Below are 24,907 nucleotides of genomic sequence, written 5' to 3'. Positions count from 1 at the left end.
CACCTGCAGAAATAACTCAGGCTCTACATGATAAAGGCTTTAACGCCAAAACAGTCTTCAACATCTTAAACAAGAGTAAGAAGCCCCAACCGCTCTTCAAGGTTGAGCTGGAGCCAGACAACAATACTCTTAAAAAAAACGAAGTGCAACCTATATACAACTTCAGTTTCTACTGCATCGCAGAATCACTGTAGAAGAACCGCATAAACGCAACGGCCCTGTACAATGTATGAATTGTCAGAATATGCCACACCTCGGTCCATAAACTGCACACTCCCGCCCGGGTGCGTAGTTGTGGACAGCTCCACGACTCCGCACACTGCCTAGCAAGCAAAGACGACTCTAGTACCAAAAGGTGCAGCAACAGCTAACTACAGAGGTTGCCCAATATATAAGGAGTTAAAAAGTCGAATCCACCAGCGAGTCACCACGCCGCGCTCCGCAAATGTACGGCTTACATCATCTAAATCACACCCAGACGTCTTCTTCTCGTCGGCAACCAGATCGTCGCTTGACTCCCGATCCTCAATAAGGAAAAATGTGACATTTGCAGGCGCTTAAAATTAGGATTGGAGCCCACTGCCCCAAATACATTGCACCCAAAAGCATCTAACTCTGAGATAAATATGGCAAACCATTATCAGCCTGTGGAACACCAACAAAATAACCTTGAGGCACTGTTCTCTAGCCTGCAACAAAGCATTATGGAGTTCATGTCCTTCATGCGAACAACTATGCAAGATTTAATGCGTAATCAGAATCTCTTGATACAAATGTTAGTATCACACCAGTCCAAATAATCAATGGCTCCTCTACGTATATCCATGTGGAATGCTAATGGCGTTTCATAGCATAAACTTGAGTTATCTCAATTCCTGCTCGACAAACACATTGACGTCATGCTATTGTCAGAAACACATCTGACCAACAAATATAACTTTAACTTAAAAGGCTACACATTCTATGCAACAAACCATCCCGATGGCAAGGCACATGGTGGGACTGGTATCCTGATCAGAAACCGTATCAAGCATCACCGTTACAAGGAGCTCGCAGAAAAATATTTACAAGCCACAACAATAAGAATAAAACTGGATAGTGGTAAACAACTTACTCTAGCCGCAGTATATTGCCCTCCTCGCTTCACCATAAGTGAAGGAGAGTTCATGCAGTTCTTCGACTCACTAGGAGACCACTTCATAGCAGCAGGAGACTACAATGCAAAGCACACACACTGGGGATCTCGCCTTGTGACTCGCCTTGTGACTCCAAAAGGAAAGCAGCTCTATAATGCAATTATAAAAGCCAGAAACAAACTCGACCACGTTTCCCCCGGTAGACCAACATACTGGCCACCAGACCCAAATAAACTGCCTGACTTATAGACTCGCAATTACCAAAAATATACCTCGAAACTTGATCAGTGCCGAAAGTCTCTCAGATCCTTCTCATCTGACCACGTCACCCGTCTAATTAAATTTACTCGTCATCCGCCAGTAACTGAGATGATCCACCGTTAGATGACTACACACAAAACAAATGGATCTGCTATAGGAAATATATAAGCACACATTCCGCTAAATTCCTCTACTCAACGTTTAAGATGATATCGACAGCCTTATCAAAACACTTGAGTCCAATTTTGTTCACGCAGCCCGCATTGGACCTCCTCAAAAACGCACCAGTGCCTTCATCTCAAAAAGAAGCAAATCAGCAAATCGACGGCAACTCGGTTCTAGAAAGCCGACGCTTAGACGAGAATGGCAGTCTCACAGGTGCGCCCATGATGGCACGTCAAGGCTTAAGACGCGCCACCCGAAGCTTAACCAAAGGTTAAAACAACAAGACGCGGAAATAGTTTCAAACATCGCTACATCCAGCAACTATCATCCTCTCTACGAAAAACTCACTGTGAAAGCTCATCCAACTCTATGCCCACCAACAGAAACTGTGATGCCTATAAGAAACCACTAGGCGGCTGGCCGCAGTGAAGAAGAAGAGCCAAAATCATTTGCCAGGACACCTGAAATGTGTTTCAGTCAGCCAAAATCCTGCCACCAAATTCATTCACAATACCAACATTAACAAGTGACTCTCAGCTTCAACAAGAGCCAATGGAATTTCGCCCAAACGAAATTGCACACATCATCAAAAATCAGTTGAACCCGAAAAATCACCGGTATTCGACCAAATAACGGCAAAAATGATTATTGAGCTCCCATAGTTGTGCAGTTTGCAACCTAGCGCAAAAAACTCTTCAATGCCAATCAACCAGCTGGTTACTTCGCAGAGAGATGGAAAGTCAATAATAATAATGATACCACAACTCGTCAATGCCATCACCAAGCTTGGTTACTTCCCAGAGAGATGGAAAAAGTCAATAATAATAATGATACCAAAGCCAGGCAAAGATCACACACTAAGAATCCATAACAAAATCCCATTGCATCAATTTTGGTTTCGTGAAAAACACGGCACTATCGAGCAGGTTAATCGCATAACATCTGAAATAAGAAACGCATTCGAAAACCGAGAATATTGCACTGCAATATTCTTAGATATATCCCAAAGTCTGGCTAGAAGGACTAACGCATAAGATCAGAAGAACGCTTCCTAATAATACACACAAATTATTAGAGTCGTATCTATATGACAGGAAATTTGCAGTGAGATGCAATTCTGCTATGTCTGACGACTATGTGATCAGAGCTGGAGTCCCACAAGGCAGCGTACTTGGACCAACACTATATGTCCTTTACACAGCAGATATTCCAACAAGTAGACGACTAACAACATCCAACTTTGCTGACGATACAGCTATTCTCAGCCGTTCGAGGTGCCCTATGCAAGCAGCAGCGCAACTGGCTCTTCATATGGTCGAAGTGGAGAAATGGCTCTCTGACTGGCGAATTAAAGTAAACGAACAAAAAAGCAAACATGTTACGTTTACACTAAAAAGGCAGAATTGTCCACCGCTCACACTAAACAATTCCGCACTCCCGCAAGCAAACGAAGTGACTTATCTTGGAGTACACCTCGACAGAAGACTCATATGGCGTAGGCACATCGAAGCCAAGAGAACGCAACTAAAACTAAAAGCCAATAGCCTCCACTGGCTTATCAATAGAGAGAGGACCGAGCCTTGAATATAAGGTCCTGCTTTACAATTCCGTACTTAAACCCATTTGGACCTATGGCTCCCAAACTATGGGGGAACGCTAGCAATAGCAACATTGATATTGTCCAGAGAGTCCAGTCAAAAATCCTTAGAACTATCACCGGGGCACCGTGGTACGTTCGAAACGAAAACATACGGAAAGACCTAAATATCCAGCCAGTCAGAGATGTAATAGCTGAACACAAAGAAAAATACTACAGCAAGCTTTCTTCGCGCATCCGCTCAATCCCCTCGCGGCGAAAGGCGCTAACAAGGCTGTGCAGCCGCCCCCGTCTGCGTCGTAACGACCTACCAACCCGCGATAGAATCTAGGAACGTGCAATCCTAAAAACAGTTTACAGAAACTGTTAGATAATGTTTAGTTTAAGATTTGTATACTTATTGTTAGTCTCAAATTTAAGAGAAGATTCAATAAAACAGCAAAGTTTAAAAAAAAAAAAAAAAATGTCTAAGTCTCGTCTGTAGCCCACCTTAGCACATCTTTTAGTGTTCCTTCCATGACCGAGTTAATGGTCGAAGGACATTTCCCGTGATTATTATGCTTATGTCATCCGTAGTCGGTCGTAGTTATCTTGGGTGCTTTCCTGTCAAAGTTATTTATCAGTTCATCCACTACCATGTTCCATAGTAGAGACGATCAGACACCTCCTTGCGGAGCGCCCTTGTGCGCCTCCTTGATCATGGTGGCTGGACCCCATTCTCGTTGAACTCTTCTGCAGCTCACCAAATTTTTGCTCCACGAGCTCATCACTGAATCTTCAGACCTGAATCTTCAGGCCTCTTGGCCTTTAATTATTGCTTCTGTTGGTACATTGTGACGGCTAATCTTTATGGTGGTATTGACCACTGAGTGAAGCGCCTTTTCCACCGATTTGCTTTTGGTGTATGCATGTTGGTTTTAAACCTATGTTAGTTCTTTATATCTCTCTGTATCTCCAGTAGTGTTTCTAATGTTTTCAGCATGAATGATGTGAGACTAATTGGCCTGAAATCCTTCGATTGCTCGTGACGAGCTGTCCTCCGGCTAACAGGCACGTAGCTGAATGAGAGACATTCTGCGAATATAGCCATTAGCCATGGTATGACGTCTTCTTTGGCCGTCTTTAGCACGGCTGGGATGATCCTATCCATTCTCATGGATTTTGTAACTCGAGAATGAGTGAATTGCCCATTGGATTCTAGTGAGATCCGTTAGTTCTCTGGGAACTGTTTCTTTCGTTGCTGCATTGTATGCATCGATCTCATTTTGTACTTCCGTGCATCCTGGAAAGTGGGCGACAAGTAAGGCTTATAGTGCCTCTCTGTTTCTTTCCGTCCAGCTGCCATCGCTTGTTTTGAGTTGGCATTGAATTGACGGTTTAGATAGTAATTTTCTTAACAAGCCTGAAGAGAATCTGGACGTTACGCTCGCTTTTTAGTTGAGGGGTCCATCAAGGTGGTTTCCGGCTTTGTCTCGATGGGATGCACGCTTACTTATATGCTTCTAGAATTTTGCTCCGTAGAGTCTCCACCACTCTTTCTAGGTTGCCTACTAAAGCAATTTAAGGACAAATTGCTAGACTTTTCTTGATTCTTTTTTAGTATTTTTGCCAATCGGTATTCCGAGGGTTTCTGGCTTATTTTTTTTTTTTTTGCTAATTTTCATTGTAAATGTGTAATGTGTAACATTTAATATATTTGTGGTCAGAGAATGAGGTGAAGAGCGAATGAGTTTTTGACTCTGACCTATAATATCTAGTACTTTGGAAGAAGTTGGGCCCACATACGAGGGCTCCTCCCCGACGATTTCTATACCTACATATGTAAAATCAAAATCCCCATTATCGATAGCTATATGTAGCTGTACAGCAGCTTATTCGTTGTAATATTTAGTAACTCTAAAGAAATACGAGTAACAACTTTTTCTTCGGTTTACGGAGCTCCTATTATTATTTTAATCGCCTTTCATTTTTTGAGCTTATTGCGCGTGGAAAAACAATTTGATCGAACTGCTCTGATAAATAGCGTAAATGATGCGTTCGCACAATGTACGATCAATTTCTAACCTTAAGTTGGGCCCCTAAGCTTAGCTTTTTGTTACGTCAATAGAGCCATCTATATACCTTCACATACCTTGCTGTTGGAGCTTCAACAGCTGATCGTAAGCTGTTTTATCACTTTTAACTTTATCTCTCCACATTCGCTTTTCTCATTTACGTCTGCCTTATTTATCTCGCCGCTGAGGTGTGTGCCACAACTGTGGGCTTGTCCATACACTTCTTGTTTTGAGTAAAACTTAATTTGTTCACTTGAAACACGTCTGTCGCTTGTAGAAGCCCAGCTGTATTCTCCACTAAAAGCAATTACAGATTTAAAAATGCGCGGCTATTGTTCGCTTCACTAAGTAAATAGACCAACAACAAACAGATAAAGAAATTCAACGCCATCACAGCGCTGAAAACTGTATGCACCGCACCAAAATCCGTAAGCTCCGATAAGCAGCCATACAGACTGGTATGGATCGCTATATCCAAATTAAAAACTACTCCAGACGTATTTTTCGCCACGGCAGCCAGATCATCTCTCGGTCCGCTAGGTACCAACAAAGGGCATCTCCTACGAGGAGTATGGAAAATCCACTCCCGCCACACTCAAAAAACGCTCAGCAGGTCCCAGGGCAGCCACAAACTATGATGCTTACCATTCAACAAAGTGTGATAGAACTCATGTCATTAATGAAAACGACCATGCAAACACTTGTTCAGAACCAGAATATGCTGATTCAGTTGCGTGTGGCATAGCAGTCCAAAAAATCATTGACCAATCTACGTATATCCATGTGGAATGCCAACGGCATTGAAATAACACAATTTCTGAATGTAAATCACATCGACGCCATGCTGCTGGTTGAAACGTACCTCACAAGCAGATATAACTTCCATATAAGGGGTTATACCTTCTACCGCACAGATCATCAGGACGGTAAAGCCAACGGCGGAACCGGCATCTTAATCAGAGAACGTATCAAACATCATTTTCACCAAAAGCTTGCAATCCACGTCCATCAAAGTGAAGTCAGGCAACGGCAACCTTTGCATCGCCGCTGTCACTGCCCACATCGCTTTACAATCTCTGAAGGTCAATTCATGAATTTCTACAACTCACTCGTGAATCCCAAGGAAAGGCAACTTTAAAATGCACTTACAAATGTAAGCAATAAATTTTACTACGTTTCTCCTGGTAGCCCCACATATTGGGCAGCAGACCCCAGAAAGATATCTGATCTAATTTATTTCGCAGTGACAAAAAACATCCCACTCAATCTAATAAGCGCCAAGGCCCTACTGGATCTCTCATCAGACCACTCACCGTTGTTGATAACCCTTCTTGAAAGATCAGAAATTACGGACCACCCCTATAGGCTGACGTCGCACAAAACTAACTGGACGAAATACAGGAATGTGAATGGAATGTGAAAATCCATTTTACCCCAATTCCAATCTTAAACAGAGTCAACGCCAACATCTTTTTGGCCGAACTAAATCACAAAAGTTATTAGGGAATTAAAACCAAAAAAGGCTCCCAGTGATGGCCTAATAACTCCAAAAATGATAATTGAACTTCCGAACTGTGCTATTGAAGTCATCTGTAAACTATTCAATGGGATCATAACTTATGATTCATAAGTCTCGGCTATTATCCAAGAAACTGGAAAAAATCTGCCTCCTAACGCGCATAATACCATACATATATGGGCGCTTACAACATTATCCCAGCCCATCAATTTGAATTCAGGAAAAAGAATGGAAATACACTAAAAGCAGGGACCAGATTAAGTCCAAGTTCACTGCTGATGTTTACTAAAATCAGCAACATTTTAAATCAATTAAATGATGCCTGAATATTCTCTGTGAGAAATCTTCAGTAAGACTAAGGCCAAAAATGGTCTATGTGAGGTCATTGTATTACCTACCAGGTTAACCTAACCAAACCTTATCTTAATCTAATTTTCCAATTTTCGTAAATTTTTAAAGAAAATTTCAGATTTTTACCTTTATTATTTAAAGGTAAAGCTGCTGTTAAGCAGCTTAGATCCGTCATTATCATGCTCGTCAGTCAGGATAAACTTTCACTAAAAATCAATAAAAAAAAAAATATAATGTTTTTGGCATTCGCCGGGAAATCCGAGACAACTTTTTATTTGTCTTAATAAAAGGAATATTACGAACAGCAAAAGAACAAAATCTGAAATGTTCACTATTTCTATATCAAAAATTGTAACAAGTATCAATTTCCCAAAGCTTATCAAAAAATGTAATAATATATAATTTTACAAAATGGAATAAAATTGTATTTTGAGATGTTCTAAACGTGCCGACTTTTTAATGTGCAACGATCAGGGAGCACGGAACGCGAAAATAGTTGGGGCATAGCCGTCTAGTTACTCTGTTCGGTTTTTAGTCTAAGTTTCAAGTGTTGATCTACCATGCTTTTAAATTACCTCCCCGTATTAGGCCGCCTGATTTTATGAGGCATCATGCTTATGATTAAATTAGTGATTGGTAAGATTGAGTCCTCATATTTGTGGAATCAACTTAATTTCTTAGTCTCTGCTTAATAAGCAACTCCGAGTACTCTGTGCGGATTACATCTAACTTTATTCTAAATTGTAGTTTTAATTAATCTTAAATCATTCTATATTCATTTCTAATTCTTTATTCATAAATAAATAATTAAAAAAAAATATGTGAAGTGGGTATCTAATTACCTAACTAACAGAATTCAAAGGGTAGTTTTCAAGTCAGCGGTTTCGAAGCCGGTGTCTTCATTGTGGAATTCATTGTGAATTCAAACGTTCTTATGTATGCTGATGACGGGAAGCTTTGCTTATCGTTTAGACTTATTAAACTTAACTGTTCTAAATGTAAAGTAATGTGCTTCCATAGACACTCGCCTCACATAGTAAACTACCACATTGATCAGTTACCTCCCATGATAGTAAGCTAAAATTTGACAAGCATATTTCTCTAACTGTCAGTAAGGAAAATCAAGTTCTCGGCTTTATCAAAAGATGGGCTAAAGAATTTGATGGCCCTTACACAACTAAATTACTTTATATGTACATCTCTTGTTCGTCCGATCGGCTCTTGTGTTTGGTCTCCACAATACTCGAAACACCAGAATAGTATTGAATGTGTCCAAAAAAAATTGTTAATTTTTTATAGCGAGGCTTTAACTGGGTTCCAGGAGTTGATCTACATCTTGTATTACTAATCGACTACTTTAATTAATCTCCATAGTTAGTAATCGTCGGATTGTTAGGCGTCATGTTTATGATTAAATTAGTTAAGGAGGAAATTGACTCCTCATACTTGCTAAGTGAAATTAATTTCTCAGTTCCTGCTGGGTACACTCGAAATTTTGTTCCTTTATCGTTTGTACAACTAATTATTCACTGCATGAACCCTTCGAGTACTCTGTGCTGATTACAACAAACTTTATTCAGAGGCCTCTGATTGTATTAACTAAAACGATTTATTTTAACTTTTTTAAGCTGCATTAACAATTAACACTAACTGACACCAACACACCCCTGATTCGGTTTTTGGATTTTCCCCAAATCTTCCAACGAATGTTGGGTCTGTTTACCACTCCCAATCTATAAGCTTATCAAATTTAGAAACAAAAACATAATTTCTAAATACTTTTAAATTTAATTTTAAAAATTTCTTCTTTTATCGTTGACAATTCATAGTTGACATAAAATAAATATATAAATAAATAAAAATGTACGTAACAGGGAGAAGGAAGCGTACAGGTACTATAAAGGGGATATATTCTTGATCAGCAAGGCAAACTGAGTCGATATAGCCATGTCTGGCTGTACATCCGTCTGAATGTATAAGCAACTGTTGTGTCATGTTTTTGACCGGTACCGATAATTTCAGATGCATAACATATTTACATTTTGTGGTAGGCAAGCTGCCTGCACATACCATATACATATATACATACATAGGGTTAAGCAAGCTACGCAATAACAATACAATAACAGTACATTGGGTTATGCGAGCTACGCAACTGCATGCACATACATACGTACATTCTGGAATGCGAGCTACGCAATAACATGCATAAACATACATACATTGTGGTAGGCCAGCTGCAGCTGCGCAGTGACAAACGCACATTCTGGAATGCGAGCTACGCAATAATATACATATGTATACTCACATGCACATACATTAAGCTAGAATAAGTTGCCCAGTTTACCAGCTGCATTCTTATATTTAAATGCGCAATAAATAAGTATAAAAAGAGAGGACGCGACGCAGGACAGGCAGTTCTGTTTCGGCTTTCGGTAAATGATGAGTGAAGTTAGTGAAGTGAAGTTTGTGTACTCATTTATAGCCATATTTTAAGCCTCCGACAATCTCAGAAGTGTGAACGATATACATACACCTACAAAATGAATAACAGTGAAATAAATGTCAATGTTGAGATCGCAGAGCTTTCGGTTATCCAACTGAAAACCTGGCTGGCGGCGTTGGAGCAACCTACCACTGGCACCAAGGCCGAATTAGTTGCACGCCTTAACGCGATCTCGCCACAAACACGTGGCGCCAGACCAAATTCAACCACAGAAGACCCTGACGCAAGTGGACACAACAGCGACATGGACGAGCAAAGCGTTATTTCATCACAAAATGAAGCGGTCGACAATTTAAATCAACAGGCACAAGACACAGTTGGCGACATACCAACAACTTCAAGCACAGACATACTCAGCCATGACGCGTCCGTGTTGCAACAGCTACGTGGGATACAGCAGATGCTAGCAGAACTCAAAATCCCAAAAGGAGAAGAGCACCACACCACAAATAGCAACAAAGGTGGCAACAGTAGCGATAACATAGAGAATCGAGCAATCTTTGATATGAATGCTAAACAACAACGAAGTGACAGCGCAGCTTTGGCTTTGTCACAAGCTAAAGAAATCGCAATGAGCTACGACGGAACAACATGTGCACGTCTTTGGGCAGCACAAATACAAAATATTGCAAATATGTACAATTTGGACAATGGCAACATGCGTATTTTGATAATCTCAAAATTAAAAGGCAGTGCTCAACAGTGGCTACATGCCAACACAGTGCGAATTATGGAACCAATCGACGCGATATTATGTTATGTTTTCCAAGAAACAACAAAATGCTATTTGAATTTGATAGTAGTTTCAAACGAGTCTTTGAGTCATGATGTAGTTTTAGGCAGAAATTTCATGGATGCATGTAATTTGAAGTTAGACCTTGACACGCTAAAAATGATAACAGTAGAAAACAGTCCACACCACAATGAAAATCTGTCTCACAATATTAAAAGGTTTAAGAATAGATCTTATACAGTAATTTGCAGAACTGAACCAAAGGTTAAGTCAATTCAAAAGTTTTCAACAGGATATAAAATAGATCGACTGGCAACTGATAAAACTAATACAACTGATACAAATTATACAACTGATACAACTGATACAACTGATACAACTGATTCAACTGATACAAATGATACAAATGATACAAATGATACAACTGATACAAATGATACAACTGATACAAATTATACAACTGATACAAAGGATGCAACTGATATAAATGATACTACTGATACAAATGATACAACTGATTCAACTGATACAAATGATACAACTGATACAAAGGATACAACTGATCAACAGAATAAAAAATTGGCAACTGAGCAACAAAATAAACGACTAGCAACTGATACAATTGAGCAACAGAAGACAGATAAGAAAGAAAACATTATCCTAAACAAGTGGACAGGTTAAAGTTGGGCGCCACCAACATTTAAATACACTTTGACTAGGGTATCGCAGCAAACACACGCGTGCACGCATGCACACATACACACAAAACAAAATATATGCTGCTCGTTTTCCCTGTAGCGTCAGCAGCGACGCGCCGCTGCGTCGCAGCGACCAGTTTGATGGCGCGTCAGCACGTGCACCCCGCTGTCTATATTGAAAATTGCAATGTAAATAATTCCTAAGCTATTTATCCGATCGTTCTGAAACTTGCACATGACTAGGCAACTTTGTGATTTATTTCAGATTTTTAAAGATTTTTTTACTGCCTTATATATCATTTTTTTCGATTTGCGGGGGAGGGGGGAGGAAATAAAAAAAAAAAAAATAAAAGCGTAGTGTCCTGGATATAGGAGCACCTACATACCAAATTTGGTTGCTCTAGCTCTTATAGTTGCTGAGGAACACGCACTCATACAGAGGAAGGAGACATGGCTATATCGACGCAGCTCGTCGAGCTGTCAAGAACTTTGTGGGAGTCTTCCACGCCTCCTTTCCTGTTAATTACAATTGAGCAACTTACATATACCTTTTTCATTTTTTACAAAAATGTCAAGTGTAACCATATAGAGAGGCTATAGAGAACGTATTAAAAAAAATTGAGATTCTTAAGCCTTATGCTGTAACTTATTGTTTTAAATTTGATTATTAAATGTGGGAAAGAAATTGAGAGTGAGAGTTGAATCTGAGGGAAAATAACATAAACGCAATACGACCGGAAAAACCAACAATCAGAGCAGAGATTAAACTATGTTTAGAAAATAGCAAGCCTTTTAGTTGTTCTCCACGACGACTGTCATATACAGAAAAAGAAAAACTACAGCAGTTATTAGACGAATATTTACAAAAAGACATTATTCAACCAAGTGATTCTGAATATGCTCCACCCATAGTATTAGTTAAAACAAAAACTGGCTACATGAGATTATGCAGTGAATTCAGAAAGCTAAACAAAGTATTAATTAAAGACAATTACCCACTGTCACTGATAGACGACTTGTTGGACAAATTAGTCAACAAAACGGTATTCTCAAAACTAGATTTAAAAATAGTTATTTCCATGTTTTTGTAGACAAAGAATCAGTGAAATATACATCGTTTGTAACGCCCCTTGGCCAATTTGAGTTTCTCAGAATGCCAATGGGAGTAAAAAACGCTTCCGCAGTATTTCAACGATTTGTTAATAAAATATTTTGGGATATGATCAGGGAGAATAAGGTTATTGTCTACATGGACGATATAATGATCGCTAGCAAAGACATTAAAGAACATTTAGATATATTAACAATAGTATTTTAAAGATAAACACAAAACAAATTAGAGTTACGCATGGACAAATTCGAGTTTTCGCAATCAAGCGTCAAGTATTTAGGTTTTTTAATATCGAAAGACGGAATTAAAGCAGACGAGAAAGGTATTGAGGCCGTACAAAATTTTCCAATACCAGATAAAGCCCCTGCTGTTCAAAGCTTCTTAGGACTATGCTCCTACTTTCGCAGGTTCATAAAAGATTTTTCAACAATTGCCAAGCCGCTATACGATTTGATAAGGAAAGATAGAGAGTTTAAATTTGAAGAAAAAGAACTGGAATGTTTCACAATTCTAAAAAACAAATTAATACAGTCACCAATCTTAGCAATTTATGATTATAAGAAAGATATTGAGTTACACTGTGACGCCAGTGCATTAGGTTTTGGAGCTGTCCGACTTCAGAAGCAAGACGATGGAAGACTACACCCAGTTTTCTACTTTTCAAAGCGGACAACAGAAACAGAATCAAAGTATCATAGCTTCGAGCTAGAAACCCTCGCAATAATTTATGCTTTAAGACGGTTCAGAATATACGTGCAAGACAAACATTTTAAAATAGTTGCAGACTGTAACTCACTGACGCTCACACTGAACAGAGTCGAACTCAACCCAAGAATAGCAAGGTGGGCACTTGAGCTTCAAAACTACGATTATGAAATCATTCATAGGTCAGGGAGTAGAATGCAACACGTCGATGCACTCAGTAGATGTAATAATATTTTAATAGTAGAAACAAACACTTTCGAAAATAATTTAGTCATTTGTCAAAATAAAGATACTAATATTGTCAATTTAAAAAAATCATTAGGGGATGCAGAGCACAAGCTATTCAAAATGAGAAACGGCATAGTGTATAGAAAAACAACAGACAACAGAGTCTTGTTTTTCGTGCCCGAAAGTATGGAAGACCACGTCCTGTACAAGTATCACAATGACATAGGCACATAGGCACATAGGCAGAGGTTTCAAAACATAAAAGAAAAATGTTGCTCACACATTCAAAATTGTCTCAAATTCATTGCGTTTTCCCCAACAACAGGAAAAAGTGAAGGATTTTTACACAGTATCCCGAAAGGCTCAAAGCCATTTGAAACAATTCACATTGACCATTACGGCCCAGTGAGCAATGCTAGAGCAAAGAAATACATTTCTGCCATAGTTGACGGGTTTACAAAGTTTGTAAGACTTTGCACAACGAAGACCACAAACACAAAAGAAGTAATCATAGCACTTAAGGAATACTTTAGGGCCAACAGCAGACCGAAGATCATAATTTCCGATCGAGGCAGTTGTTTTACGTCAAAAGATTTCGAGGATCCCCACAGGCCAATGGGCAAGTGGAAAGAATTAACAGAAGTTTAGGGCCAATGATTGCTAAACTGGTCGATACTGAAAACAACTTACATCATTAACAACGGACTCCATTATTGACAAGGTAGAATACGCATTCAACAACACACAGCATCGCAGCAAAAAACAAATGCCAAGCAAAATGCTATTCGGAACAGAGCAAAAGGGTGCAATAATAAACAGTTTAAGAGAAAAACTAGAAGAACTAAACACAACAGCAACAGAAAATTTTAAACAGATTAGAATAGAGGCCAAGGTAAATCAAGATAAAGCACAAAAGACATGAAACTTACTTCAATAGAAACAAGACTGAACCAAAAAAATACAAAAAAGGCGACTACGTAATGGTAAAAAATTTTGATACAACAATAGGCGCACCTAAAAAACTGAAGCCGAAAAGTAAAAGCCCATACAAAATAGAAAAAATTTTGCGCAATGACCGATTTTTATTAAAAGATGTGGAAGGTTTTCAAGCATCACGCACGCCATACATTGGCGTGTGGAGCGTTCAAAACATTAAGCCATGGTTCAATAGAAATAAAAATAAAAGCAAATAAATTAAGAATATCAACATGTATATTTAGAAATAATTTAACTTTAAGAAAAAAAAAAAGAAAATGTGAATATTAGATGTAAGTCAAAAACTGTTAAACCACATGATCAGGAGATCAAACGGTCAGGATGGCCGAGTTGTGGTAGGCAAGCTGCCTGCACATAAGCAAGCTGAACATAACATACATTGTTCATAATAGTTACATTGGGTTATGCAGCTACGCAACAGCATGCCATAACATAATGTACATTCTGGAGGCGAGACGCAATAACTGCATCAACATAATACATTGTTGTGGCAGCTGCAGCTGCGCAGTGATACGCACATTCTAAAATGCGAGCTAACGCAATAATATCAAAACCACTTGTAAACTACATAGCATAAGCTAAAATAAGTTGCGATGCGCAGGACATACGACATTCTGGAATGCGAGCTACCGCAATAATATTGTATATCACATGCACTCATAACATTATCTAAAATAAGTTTGCGCAGTTTTTTTTTTACCCGGGGGCTTTTGCGGGGGCTTTTTTTTTCTTATATTTAAATGCGTAATTAATAAGTATAAAAAAAGAGGACGCGACGCAGGACAGGCAGTTCTGTTTCGGCGTTCGGTAAATGAAGAGTGAAGTTTGTGTACTCATTTATAGACATATATTAAGTCTCCGACAATTTTAATTTTCAATATGACAGCGAGGTGCGCTTGCTGGCGCAGTCGTTAGCGTCGCTGTCTATCTGTTTTGTGTGTGTGCTTTTGTGAGTGCATGCATGTGCTTTCTGTGATGCCCTAGTCAAAGTGTATATAAAAGTTGATTGCTCCCAACTTAAATTTGTCCACTTGTTATAGTGATAACGATTGCTAATAACTTTAAAACTGGTAAGTACACACTCGTCGACTCAACCTCGAATCGATCGGTTTGTGTTTCGTAGATAATCGCAGTTTAGTTCAAAGCCTATCAACTCTTCAAGCGCACTCTCTTTTCACCATTCGTTCTCTTAACGAACAAAGTAACAAAAAAAAAAAAGAAGACAGTAAGTTCTGAAACAAAGACATGCCACCTGGGCGGACAAAATAGCCAAGAGGCTAATCGCTTTGCCATACTCAACGATAGCCCCAAAACCAAATCCTAAATACATCTTTATGTCAGCTACTGATACAGACAAACCCCTCTCCTCCTATTCATGCTTCGCAGACGAGAAAACTATTAAAATAATCACAGTCAAACATAAAAATAAACCAAATGCGAGACAGAAAACTTTATTTAAGCCAAGGAGCTTCATGGCATTTACAAAATACAATGCCAATACCACAACAACCTCAATCACTGCAGGGGTACAGTTTATGCCCCTTACCTCAACAACATCATAAACGAGGATATAGTGCAAGAGCTCAAGTCGCAGGGAGTTGCAGAAGTTTACTTGATGGCCAAACGGTTCCGATCGGCGTAGTCCAACTGACTTTCAATTTATACAGCCTCCCATAAAAAATTCATATCTCATGGTATCTCGCTAGTGTGAAGGAATATATTACAAGCCCCATGAGATGCAAAAACTGCCAAACTCCAGGGTACACAACCAAATATTGAAAATGCATCAAAATCTATGACCCATGCGCTTTTTTTTAGCTATTTGTTTATTTTTGCGAAATTAAAAATCGTTCACAATTCTGATTTTCGTTAAAGTTACGCGACGAGGCAAATACTTAAAGCGATATTTGAATGTATGTACATTTGCATTACAAGACTATTTTATTGTACTTGTCTCGAAGTAGACAAAGTAACCGGCGGATAGACTCGAATAGTATTTTCGATACGACGAACTTGATCAAACTAATATAAAAAATGCCCTTAGCAACAGGCTAAGGCTAAGTATAAAGAAAGTGATGAGATAGAGATCCAACGAAAAGTGAAGGTGCAGCTGTGCAGAAGGCAAGTGCTAGGCAAAAATAGTGAGAACGCACAAAAAGAGAGTACAAGCTTTTTATTAGTGCAGTACCGAATGCACGCACATAGAAGAGAGCGCGTGAGTGCAAGCACAAAGAGGAGAGTGTAAAAACTAAATTGTGAGCTTAATATGGATCAGCTGTTTGTAGCTGATGAGCTTAATTTATTTGGTCTTGGATGACCAAACATACTCCCCCCGTTGGAAGACAAGGGTTTTCAACAATATCCTGCTTCGGAAGCACGCATAGTTTCTGTACTGCTCGTCGGATGATGCCTGTGGACGTTTTGAGAACAGCAACACGTATATCGCCATCAGAGCCAGCGATTAGCTCCACGACACGAGCCAATGTCCATTTGAGGGGTGGCAAGTTTTCATATTTTAGCAGCACTATGTCGTTAATGATGATATGAGGCTGGGGTGCTCGCCATTTGGAACGCTGCTGAAGAAGTGTCAGGTACTCTTCACGCCAGCGTCTTCAAAATATTTGCTGATAGTACGATATGCGTTGCCATCGGTCGAGACGGTTTACGTTAAGCGAGGTGACATCAGGCTCAGGAAACAGCTTCATCGGTGCAGTGCCCAAAAAATGCGCAGGTGTCAAGACGTCTAGATCTGCGGGGTGTTCTAAAAAGGGTAAGAAGAGGTCTGGACTTAATTATTGCGCTAATGTGGCAGATGAGTGTGCGCAGGTCATCAAGCGGCAGAATTGAAGGTTCAACTGCTCTGTAGAAATGATATTTTGCTGTCTTCACTGCCGCTTCCCAGAGTCCGCCGAAGTGTGGAGAGCGAGGAGGGATGAATTTCCACTCGATGTCATCTGAGGGGCAAAATTCGAGGACCGAGTTGATATGACTTTCACTGAGGAACAGACGCTTGAGTTCAGCAAGTTCATTCTTGGCTCCCACGAAGTTGGTACCATTGTCCGACCATATGCAAGCAGGCTTACATCTGGTTAAAATGAATCGCCTAAGAGCATTGAGAAATGCTGCGGTTGTTAAGATCCGGAACAAGTTCGAGATGAACGGCCCACAGTAGTCCGACTCCAGTGACGGCAAAGATGGAGATGTAGCATTTTACAGGACCTTTATTCCGAACTTCACTTTTGTGATAAAAGGGCCCACAGTAGTCCACTCCAGTGACGGCAAAAGGATGTGATCCACTAACACGATCTCGAGGAAGATGTGCCATGATGGTCTCTGCTATGACCGGTTTTGTTCGAAAGCATAAGATGCATTTGCTTGTCACGCTGGCAACTGTCTTGCGACCTCCGATAGGCCAATATTGGAGTCGAATTCGCGCAAGGAGAGATCGAGGCCCAGCATACATCTGACGCCTGTGAAAGTCCATGATAATTCCACGCGTTACTGGGTGACTTCTTGCAAGTATTATGGGATGTCGAGCATTGAAGTCCAAGCTCGAATGCTCTAGACGACCGTCAACACGAAGAAGTCCAAAATCATCCAGAAATGGAGTGAGCGAGATAATTGAACTGGATGCCTTGATCTTCCTTCCAGCTTGAACAGTCTTGTATGTATCATTCAGATGAGCCATTTGGATACAACGCAAGAGCAATTGAGTGCCCTTGTCAATGCAATCTACTGTAAGATGAGGCTGTTTGATTCGATGTATAAACTTGTGTATGTAGCCAAAGACACGCCTAAGGTTTTTAAAAGAGTTCACAAATTTTCATCTTTGGCTGACGTCAACACATTGAGTGACGGCAATGAGAGCCTTTTGCCGAAGCTCTGGGAGCATCTGGGGTGGTAGACATGATGAAGGCCATGTGATGGGTTCTTCAATTAAAAATTCCGGACCGTGCGTTCATAAGGTTGAATCGAGCAGTTCGCTACTTCTCGAATGAGCTCAGATAGAAGAGCAGCAGCAGATAGATAGCTTGGGAACTGTAAGTGTCCTCAATGGTGCAACTCGGGATTTGGAGCACAACAGATGGGCCGTCCGCTTCTGTTTGTCCTTCGATACGACATATGTACATCCACCGTAAGCTTCGATGCATCACAAAATCCGTGTACTTCAATCACACCCTTTGGAATGATAACCAATCGAGGAAGCTTTATTCGTTCAGTTTGGCAAATGTCAGCACACAAGGCATTCCATGATGAGTGCAACGCTGCTGGAAGGCTTTCATCCCAATCCAAATGCTCCCCCCACAGGTGCTGTAAAAAGATCTTCGCCTTAGTTATGACAGGTCCGATCAGTCCAAGTGGATCATAAAATCTAGCAATTGTAGACAGTACGGAGCGTTTGCTTGGATTGCCAGGTGCTTTCATTGGCGAAAATTTAAATAGCAGGCAGTCTAACAATTTTAGATCCCATAGGAAATGAGATATTTTCATCAATAGCCAATTGATGCATGACTTGAACGGCTAAAAATGAGACTGGCTTTGTGCCATAAGTATCAAGTTTAAGGATTTGAATTTGATTTTTAGGGGAATCGCGCCAAAGAATGCACTGAAGGTACGAGTCAGACTCAGCCATTCTTACGGATCGATACATTTCGCAAATGTCGCCATTCAGGTCAATTGGAAATGTCCGAAACTGCAGCAGCGTGTTAAACAGCTTGGGTTGTATAGTGGGACCTGCCATGAGAGTTTCATTGAGAGAGTGGCTTGACGAGGACAAGGCAGAACCGTCAAAGACAACTCTGAGCTTAGTTGTTGAGCTATCTTCCTTAAGCACGCAATGATGAGGCAGATAATACTTGCACTGACTTCGCAGGCTGGAGTCAACACGGGACATATGCTTGAGTTCCACATACTCTTTGATAAATGCTGAGTGGTAGACGTTCCAATTTGCGTTCTAAGTTACAAAAACGGCGATATGCTTGCCCATAGGAATCACCAAGCATCTCTACACCTGGCTTCACTGGGAGGCGAATCGAGAATTCACCGGTGGGTAAACGAAAGTGAGTTTGCTTAAAATGCGCTTCACAATCAAGCTCCTCCTTAGTATATTTGCTAATATCATTAGGTAATCACTCTATTTCCCAAAAACAGCGAACAATTTTATCAAGATTGTGATCAGGATTTAAAGGCAATACTGGAGTCAGACGTGTGACCATACATGAGGCAGAGCTTGGCGAGAGTGCTCCTCCTGTTACTATCCAACCGAGTTTAGTCTTTTGCAGAATGGGCAAACCAGGGGCCATCTTTATTTGCCCAATGCACAACAATTCGAAAAATAAACCTGCTCCAATAAGTGGGTCGATTTGTTGCGGTTTGTAGGATTCGGGATCGGCCAAGCGAAGATTCGAGAGTATTTTCCAAAGATCGGTGTTGATGTTGTAATTGGGCTGATGTCCAGTAATCGACGGTGCTATCAACACGGAGATATTTGCAGAGTAGTCAGATACTCGCGATTTAAAAACAATATCTGCAGAATACCCATCTGCTGCCACGCTGGAATTACCCAATCCAGATATTATAGTAGGGGACTTGCGCTTACGTAGCTGGAGATGATGGGCTAGGCGAGAAGTGATGATGTGCACTTGTGAACCAGAGTCAAGCAGGGCACGACAAGGAATGAGATCGCCGGAGCGACTTCTCACATTGATGACAGCAGTGGCCAAAAGCACAACGTCATAGCTACTATTTTGGGCTATAAGTGTTGTCGATGAGTTATTAGCAGACACATGCGGAGAGCTATGAGCTTGGGTGGCGTCAAGCTGAGAATCAAAATGCAAAAGTGTATGGTGCCTTGCCTTACAGCGATTGCATGCACTAGAGCTACACTCCGTCATCCGATGACCTTGGCGCAAGCAGTTAATGCAAAGGGCCAATTTCTTAGCCTCGCCAAGACGCAGTTGTGGAGATAAATTACCAAAACGGGTACAATTGTAAATCAAATGGACAGTTGAATCACAAAATATACATACGTTTGAGTTAGTGTAAGTAGATACAAATGATTTTCTACTGTTGTTAGGAATTTTGATACTTTTTCCACCTCGTTGCTAGGCGCATATGTTGCCATAGCATGTTCTACATTCTCCAGCCTCCGACATCGTCGATCCAAAAATTCCAGACAGTTTTCAACTGTTGGAATAGTGTCCATTGGAGTTGTCTCCTCCCAATTGGCCTGAGTTGCTTTATCTACTTTTTGTAGTAGACTATGCTGCATGCATCAGCAATCTGGTCAGAACTGCCCAAGCTCGGCAACGCGCGAATGTTTGCGTTCACTGTGTCCGAGAGACTTCGTATTTTTACCGTCGATGTAGTTCAATGCGATCCAAACTCAAGATCTCAGTAACATGCGACTGGAAAATGAGCCGCTTGTTATGGAATCGTCTTTTTAACAAGTCTAGTGCCACTCGATAATTAGTACTGCTGATCTCCAGAGACGATACAGTATCCAAGGCTGGACCTTTAAGGCACGAACGCAAATGTTGGAGCTTTTCCACGTCAGATAACCCGGAGTCCTTATCAATGATTGATTCGAACATTAATAAAAAATCAGCGAACTTAGTATAGCCATCGCTAAACTCTGGTAACTTCAGCTCAGGTAACCGAATGCGACTCTGAGAAAAGCTCGCATGACTGTTGGCAGCTAAGTCTGAACGCATTGTAGAGCACAGGGGAGACGACAATTTTCGCTTATTAATTTCGCGTCGGAATGTTGTTTTCATTAACACCGCACGCTCATCAAATGTATCGCGCAGGGCACTCCCTATTTCGTCAAAATCCAATTCCTCCAATGCGTCGTGTAAGCTGTATAAAGACTTCTGAGCGCTCTCAAGCGCCTCAAGCCTAGTTTCTAATTCCTCCTCGCAAAGGGTAGAAATTGACTCGGGCGCTATAGCTTTGGCCATTCGTCTGACCTGCTCATCAATAGCCTTGGCTTTGGCCTTATAAAACGATGCGCCAAGCAACTGTGGTGGAGCATTGGTTTGCATTTTTATTGTTGTTAATTTGTTGCGCGCACTTCACAGCATAAAGTTTTGGTACAGTTGTAGATGCACTGGCGGTACTTTGCGCGACAAGGTCAATCAAAAACAAAATATACAGATGCACTACGGTAGAAAGTAGAAAGACAACTATGGTTTTATGCACTGATATAAGCGGCAAAGTCAGCGAGACACAGTATAAGTTTGGCGCACTACAGTTGCAGATGCATTGGCGGCACCTTACGCGACAAAGTGTAGCAAAAAATAGCATATATTTTATGCACGACAGTCAATGCAATTTACGCGGCACTTAAACACTGATATACGCGATAAAGCTTGATCACTACAGTTTTTTCATGCACTGGCGGCATATAACGTACTTTGAGCGACAAAGTAACTACGAAAACTACATACATATGTATGTTTGTGTTGTAAAGTTTAAATGCACTGACGACACTCAATGCACCTTGCACGACAAAGTAAGAGCAATAATCATATATGTGTGATGTATGTAAATATGTAAGTTTGTACACTACAGTTGTGCAGTCACAGGAAACTCTGCGCGAAAAGTAAGAGTAACAACCACAAATGTTTTGTGCACTGCTGTAAGCGTAATTATTATCCAAGTATGAAAACAATTGCCAAAGCAAAAGACAAATGTTATTGAAATGCTAATTTTCAACGAACAACAACCAACGGTAGGCTGTTGGTGCGTTTTACGCATTTGTTAAACAATTTATTCACGCAAGAATCACGTCGGGGTCACCAATGTTGAGCTAATAAGCTTTTTATACACTTTGACTCATTTCGTAAGTGCCGTCTCTACAATTTCTTGCGCTAAAACATTTGTGATACCAGAAAAGGCCTCTGATGCCGTGCAATTCGTATGTAAGTGGTTGCGATCATGATCTGTAAGAACTCTTCTAGCACTACACACGAGCGCGCCGAAGAAGGATAAGTAGTGCCTGTGCCGACGTCCTGACGCCAGCTCCAGAGCTAGATATGTTACTAATGACATATTCTCGATTAGACCTATCTACTCGCAGGCTCAGACTAGATAGTCTGATGTAGAGCCGCTGCGGTGCTAGTCCGCGTCCTGCTCCTCTCAGCAACTGTGTGCACTGTGGCGCGCCTGACGCGCCCAATATCCGCATGCACGGAGGTCGTCTGCTGCTGATTCCTTCAGCAACCTGCAGGATATATACGGTAGCTCATCAGTCAGCAGTCAGACATGGACGAGTACGTGCTTAGTAATGTCATTTTCTTTATGTATAGGGTGCTTACTTATATTCCAGGGACAGCTACGACTTTTATTTATTATAATCTTTTTGTTATTTCTCCCCCTCACCCTCCCTCACCAGCAAATCGAAATAAATAATGATATCTAAGAGCTCATAATAGTAAAAAATACTTTAAATCTGACACAAATAAATCACAAGTTGCCTACTCTCGGCAAGTTTTCAGACGATTCATCAAAGCCTTAGGAATATTACATTGCAATTATTCAATTATAAGACAAGCTCACACCACCCACACACAAGATCTTGAAACAGCAACTGGCGAGTGCCACACGTGCTGACCCCATAACCACATCGTCGCTTTGTTCCGATACGCAGCTCGGTGCGGTTGTCGCTGATGACGCGTACAGTCGAATTCGAGCTGTTAGAAAAGCGTTAGTTTGTTTTTGTCGTCTAGGTTGTTGTTGCATTACTCTTTGTGCCGTGTGTTTTGTTTCGTTAACACCTGTCAAAGATGTATTTTTAATGTTAAGTCAGTGCGAGCCCACACTATGATAATCCTAGGAATAGCCACTCGCTTTACTCTCATACGCTATTTCTGATTTTATATTTTATCCGAACTTTAAATCGTTACTACCATATTACTGAGACTTGTGTTGTTAAGGTAGCTCCAAAGTTTGTGCATGTAGTGTAGAAGTATTCTGGAACCGAGAACCTAGTGCTCTCGATAAAAGACGGATGATTTTGCGCAACATGTATGTTAGATTGATGGTATTGTACAGACACGATGCTTTCATATGATGTAGTGGTTGTCTCGTGCACAGGTGCTCGCCTGGACAGCAGGGCAAGATGACTGACCGCACAAAAGAATAGTGAGAACTAACGCACAACAACACACGCGATAGCTTAGTTTCATTAGGGAGTCAGACAGGCATAGCAACGACGTCTACCACGCCCATTTTATGACAACTCGAACACTTACACAACGAAGACGAAGAGATCGCACCAAAGGCTGAGGCGTGGCCAGGTACACTGAAGCACACAGAAGAAGAGGTGAAGAGAAGTTTGGAAAAACTAAATATCTGTGAGCTCTTAATAGTCGTTGCATTGGAAATACAGACGCTTGTTTGTAGTACAGTGATGATTGACTCTCATGGTGGGTCGCTTGGCGGCTTGTTGGAACCCGAAACAGACGCAAATAGGCTCATGACAAAGTTGTGTCTTATCTTATCACACTCACACAGCCTGTCTCTAGCAGGTGTCTTATTTTTAATTACCCACACATCCCTAACCACATATTGTACAAATATACCCTGGCGTGCTCTTGTGTGCCACGAATGTCGAACGGAACGAACTCTATCATAATGAATAATAAGTCTCAGGATATACGATACACCTGCACCCCATTTACACATATGTAAGAAACACACATGTACAAATGTAGAAAATTAGTGACACTACCATACCAAAAGTACAATAGCTTAAAACACTACAATTAGTTATTAATATACAGCAAACAAAACACTAATAAGTTAACTTAACTCTATAATAAATATACTAAAATGCTTAAGCAGTACGCACCTTAAATATGTAGCGTAGTCTCTTAAAAACATCTTAAAGTCAATAATATCAAAAGTAGATTACGGTCTCTGTATATACGGCAAAACAACTAAAGCAAACATATTAACCCCCTGTCACACCTCTATGCGATATCTCTTTAGGCGCAAAAACAAAAAACGCCACAACCCTCATCGTTGTTAATGAAGAAAACACTATCCTTACACCAATATACACATCCAATTTAACGGCGGAGTTCGAGCTGGCAAGCGCATTAAAAAGTGAAAAGCACATCATATGTACGGACTCCCTCTCCACTCTTCTCGCTATACAGAACGTCAACAACAGTGATCCCACAGTACGAAGGATACGTGAAATTATCACCACAAATCACAAAAAAATAAAATTACTGTGGACACCAGGACAAGTAGGAATAAAAGGAAACGAAGAAGCAGACACAGCAGCAAAAATCGCGACAATAGAGCCATTAATAATTGGTTGTAATATAGAAATAATTCTAAGTTACAATTAAAAATAAATAAATGTGCATTAGACTAGTAGATAAGGCGCAAGCTCCTGAGCTTTCAAGTCTATAGATCGATTCCCGAAACGGTGATGAATAAATATAATAAAATATATTAATTAAATATAATTTTAAAACCAATTCGTAGATGACACAGCACTTACAGACAACTAATTTTTCAATATATCAAATTCCACTCATTCAAAAATATTTACTTTTTTCGTAATGTCTTCAAATATGATTCTAAAACTTTTGTACCTATTTCAAATTGCGAAATATTATATCATATTTGTGAATCATCGCTTATTATTTGAATACCAACAAAATTAAAAAAATTGTACAGCCTAAAGTTTAAAGTTGTATGTTCTTTTACTTGACAATGCCTAAGTTCATTTGTTTATATTTAAAAAGCAATATTTAATTTAAGGTCATAAAAGCATGGCACTTGCAAGATTAAAAGGTGTAATATACAAGAGCAGCTATATGTTAGAGGAT

General features: G+C 40.2%; 1 protein-coding gene across 1 annotated transcript in view; it reads left to right on the top strand.

Annotated features, from left to right (window-relative positions):
• LOC117135093 overlaps positions 1-24,421 on the top strand; it is a 92,906-nt gene extending 68,485 nt beyond the window's left edge. The window contains exon 3 of the mRNA XM_033295042.1: positions 24,054-24,421. Coding sequence (XP_033150933.1) covers positions 24,054-24,421 — 368 coding nt within the window. The remainder of the gene's footprint in view (positions 1-24,053) is intronic.
• Positions 24,422-24,907: the final 486 nt, after the last annotated feature.

Source organism: Drosophila busckii, chromosome 2R (assembly GCF_011750605.1).
Source record: "Drosophila busckii strain San Diego stock center, stock number 13000-0081.31 chromosome 2R, ASM1175060v1, whole genome shotgun sequence".
NCBI lineage: Eukaryota > Metazoa > Arthropoda > Insecta > Diptera > Drosophilidae > Drosophila > Drosophila busckii.
The sequence above is the reverse complement of the archived record's forward strand: the minus strand, read 5'-3'. Positions and strand labels throughout refer to the sequence as shown.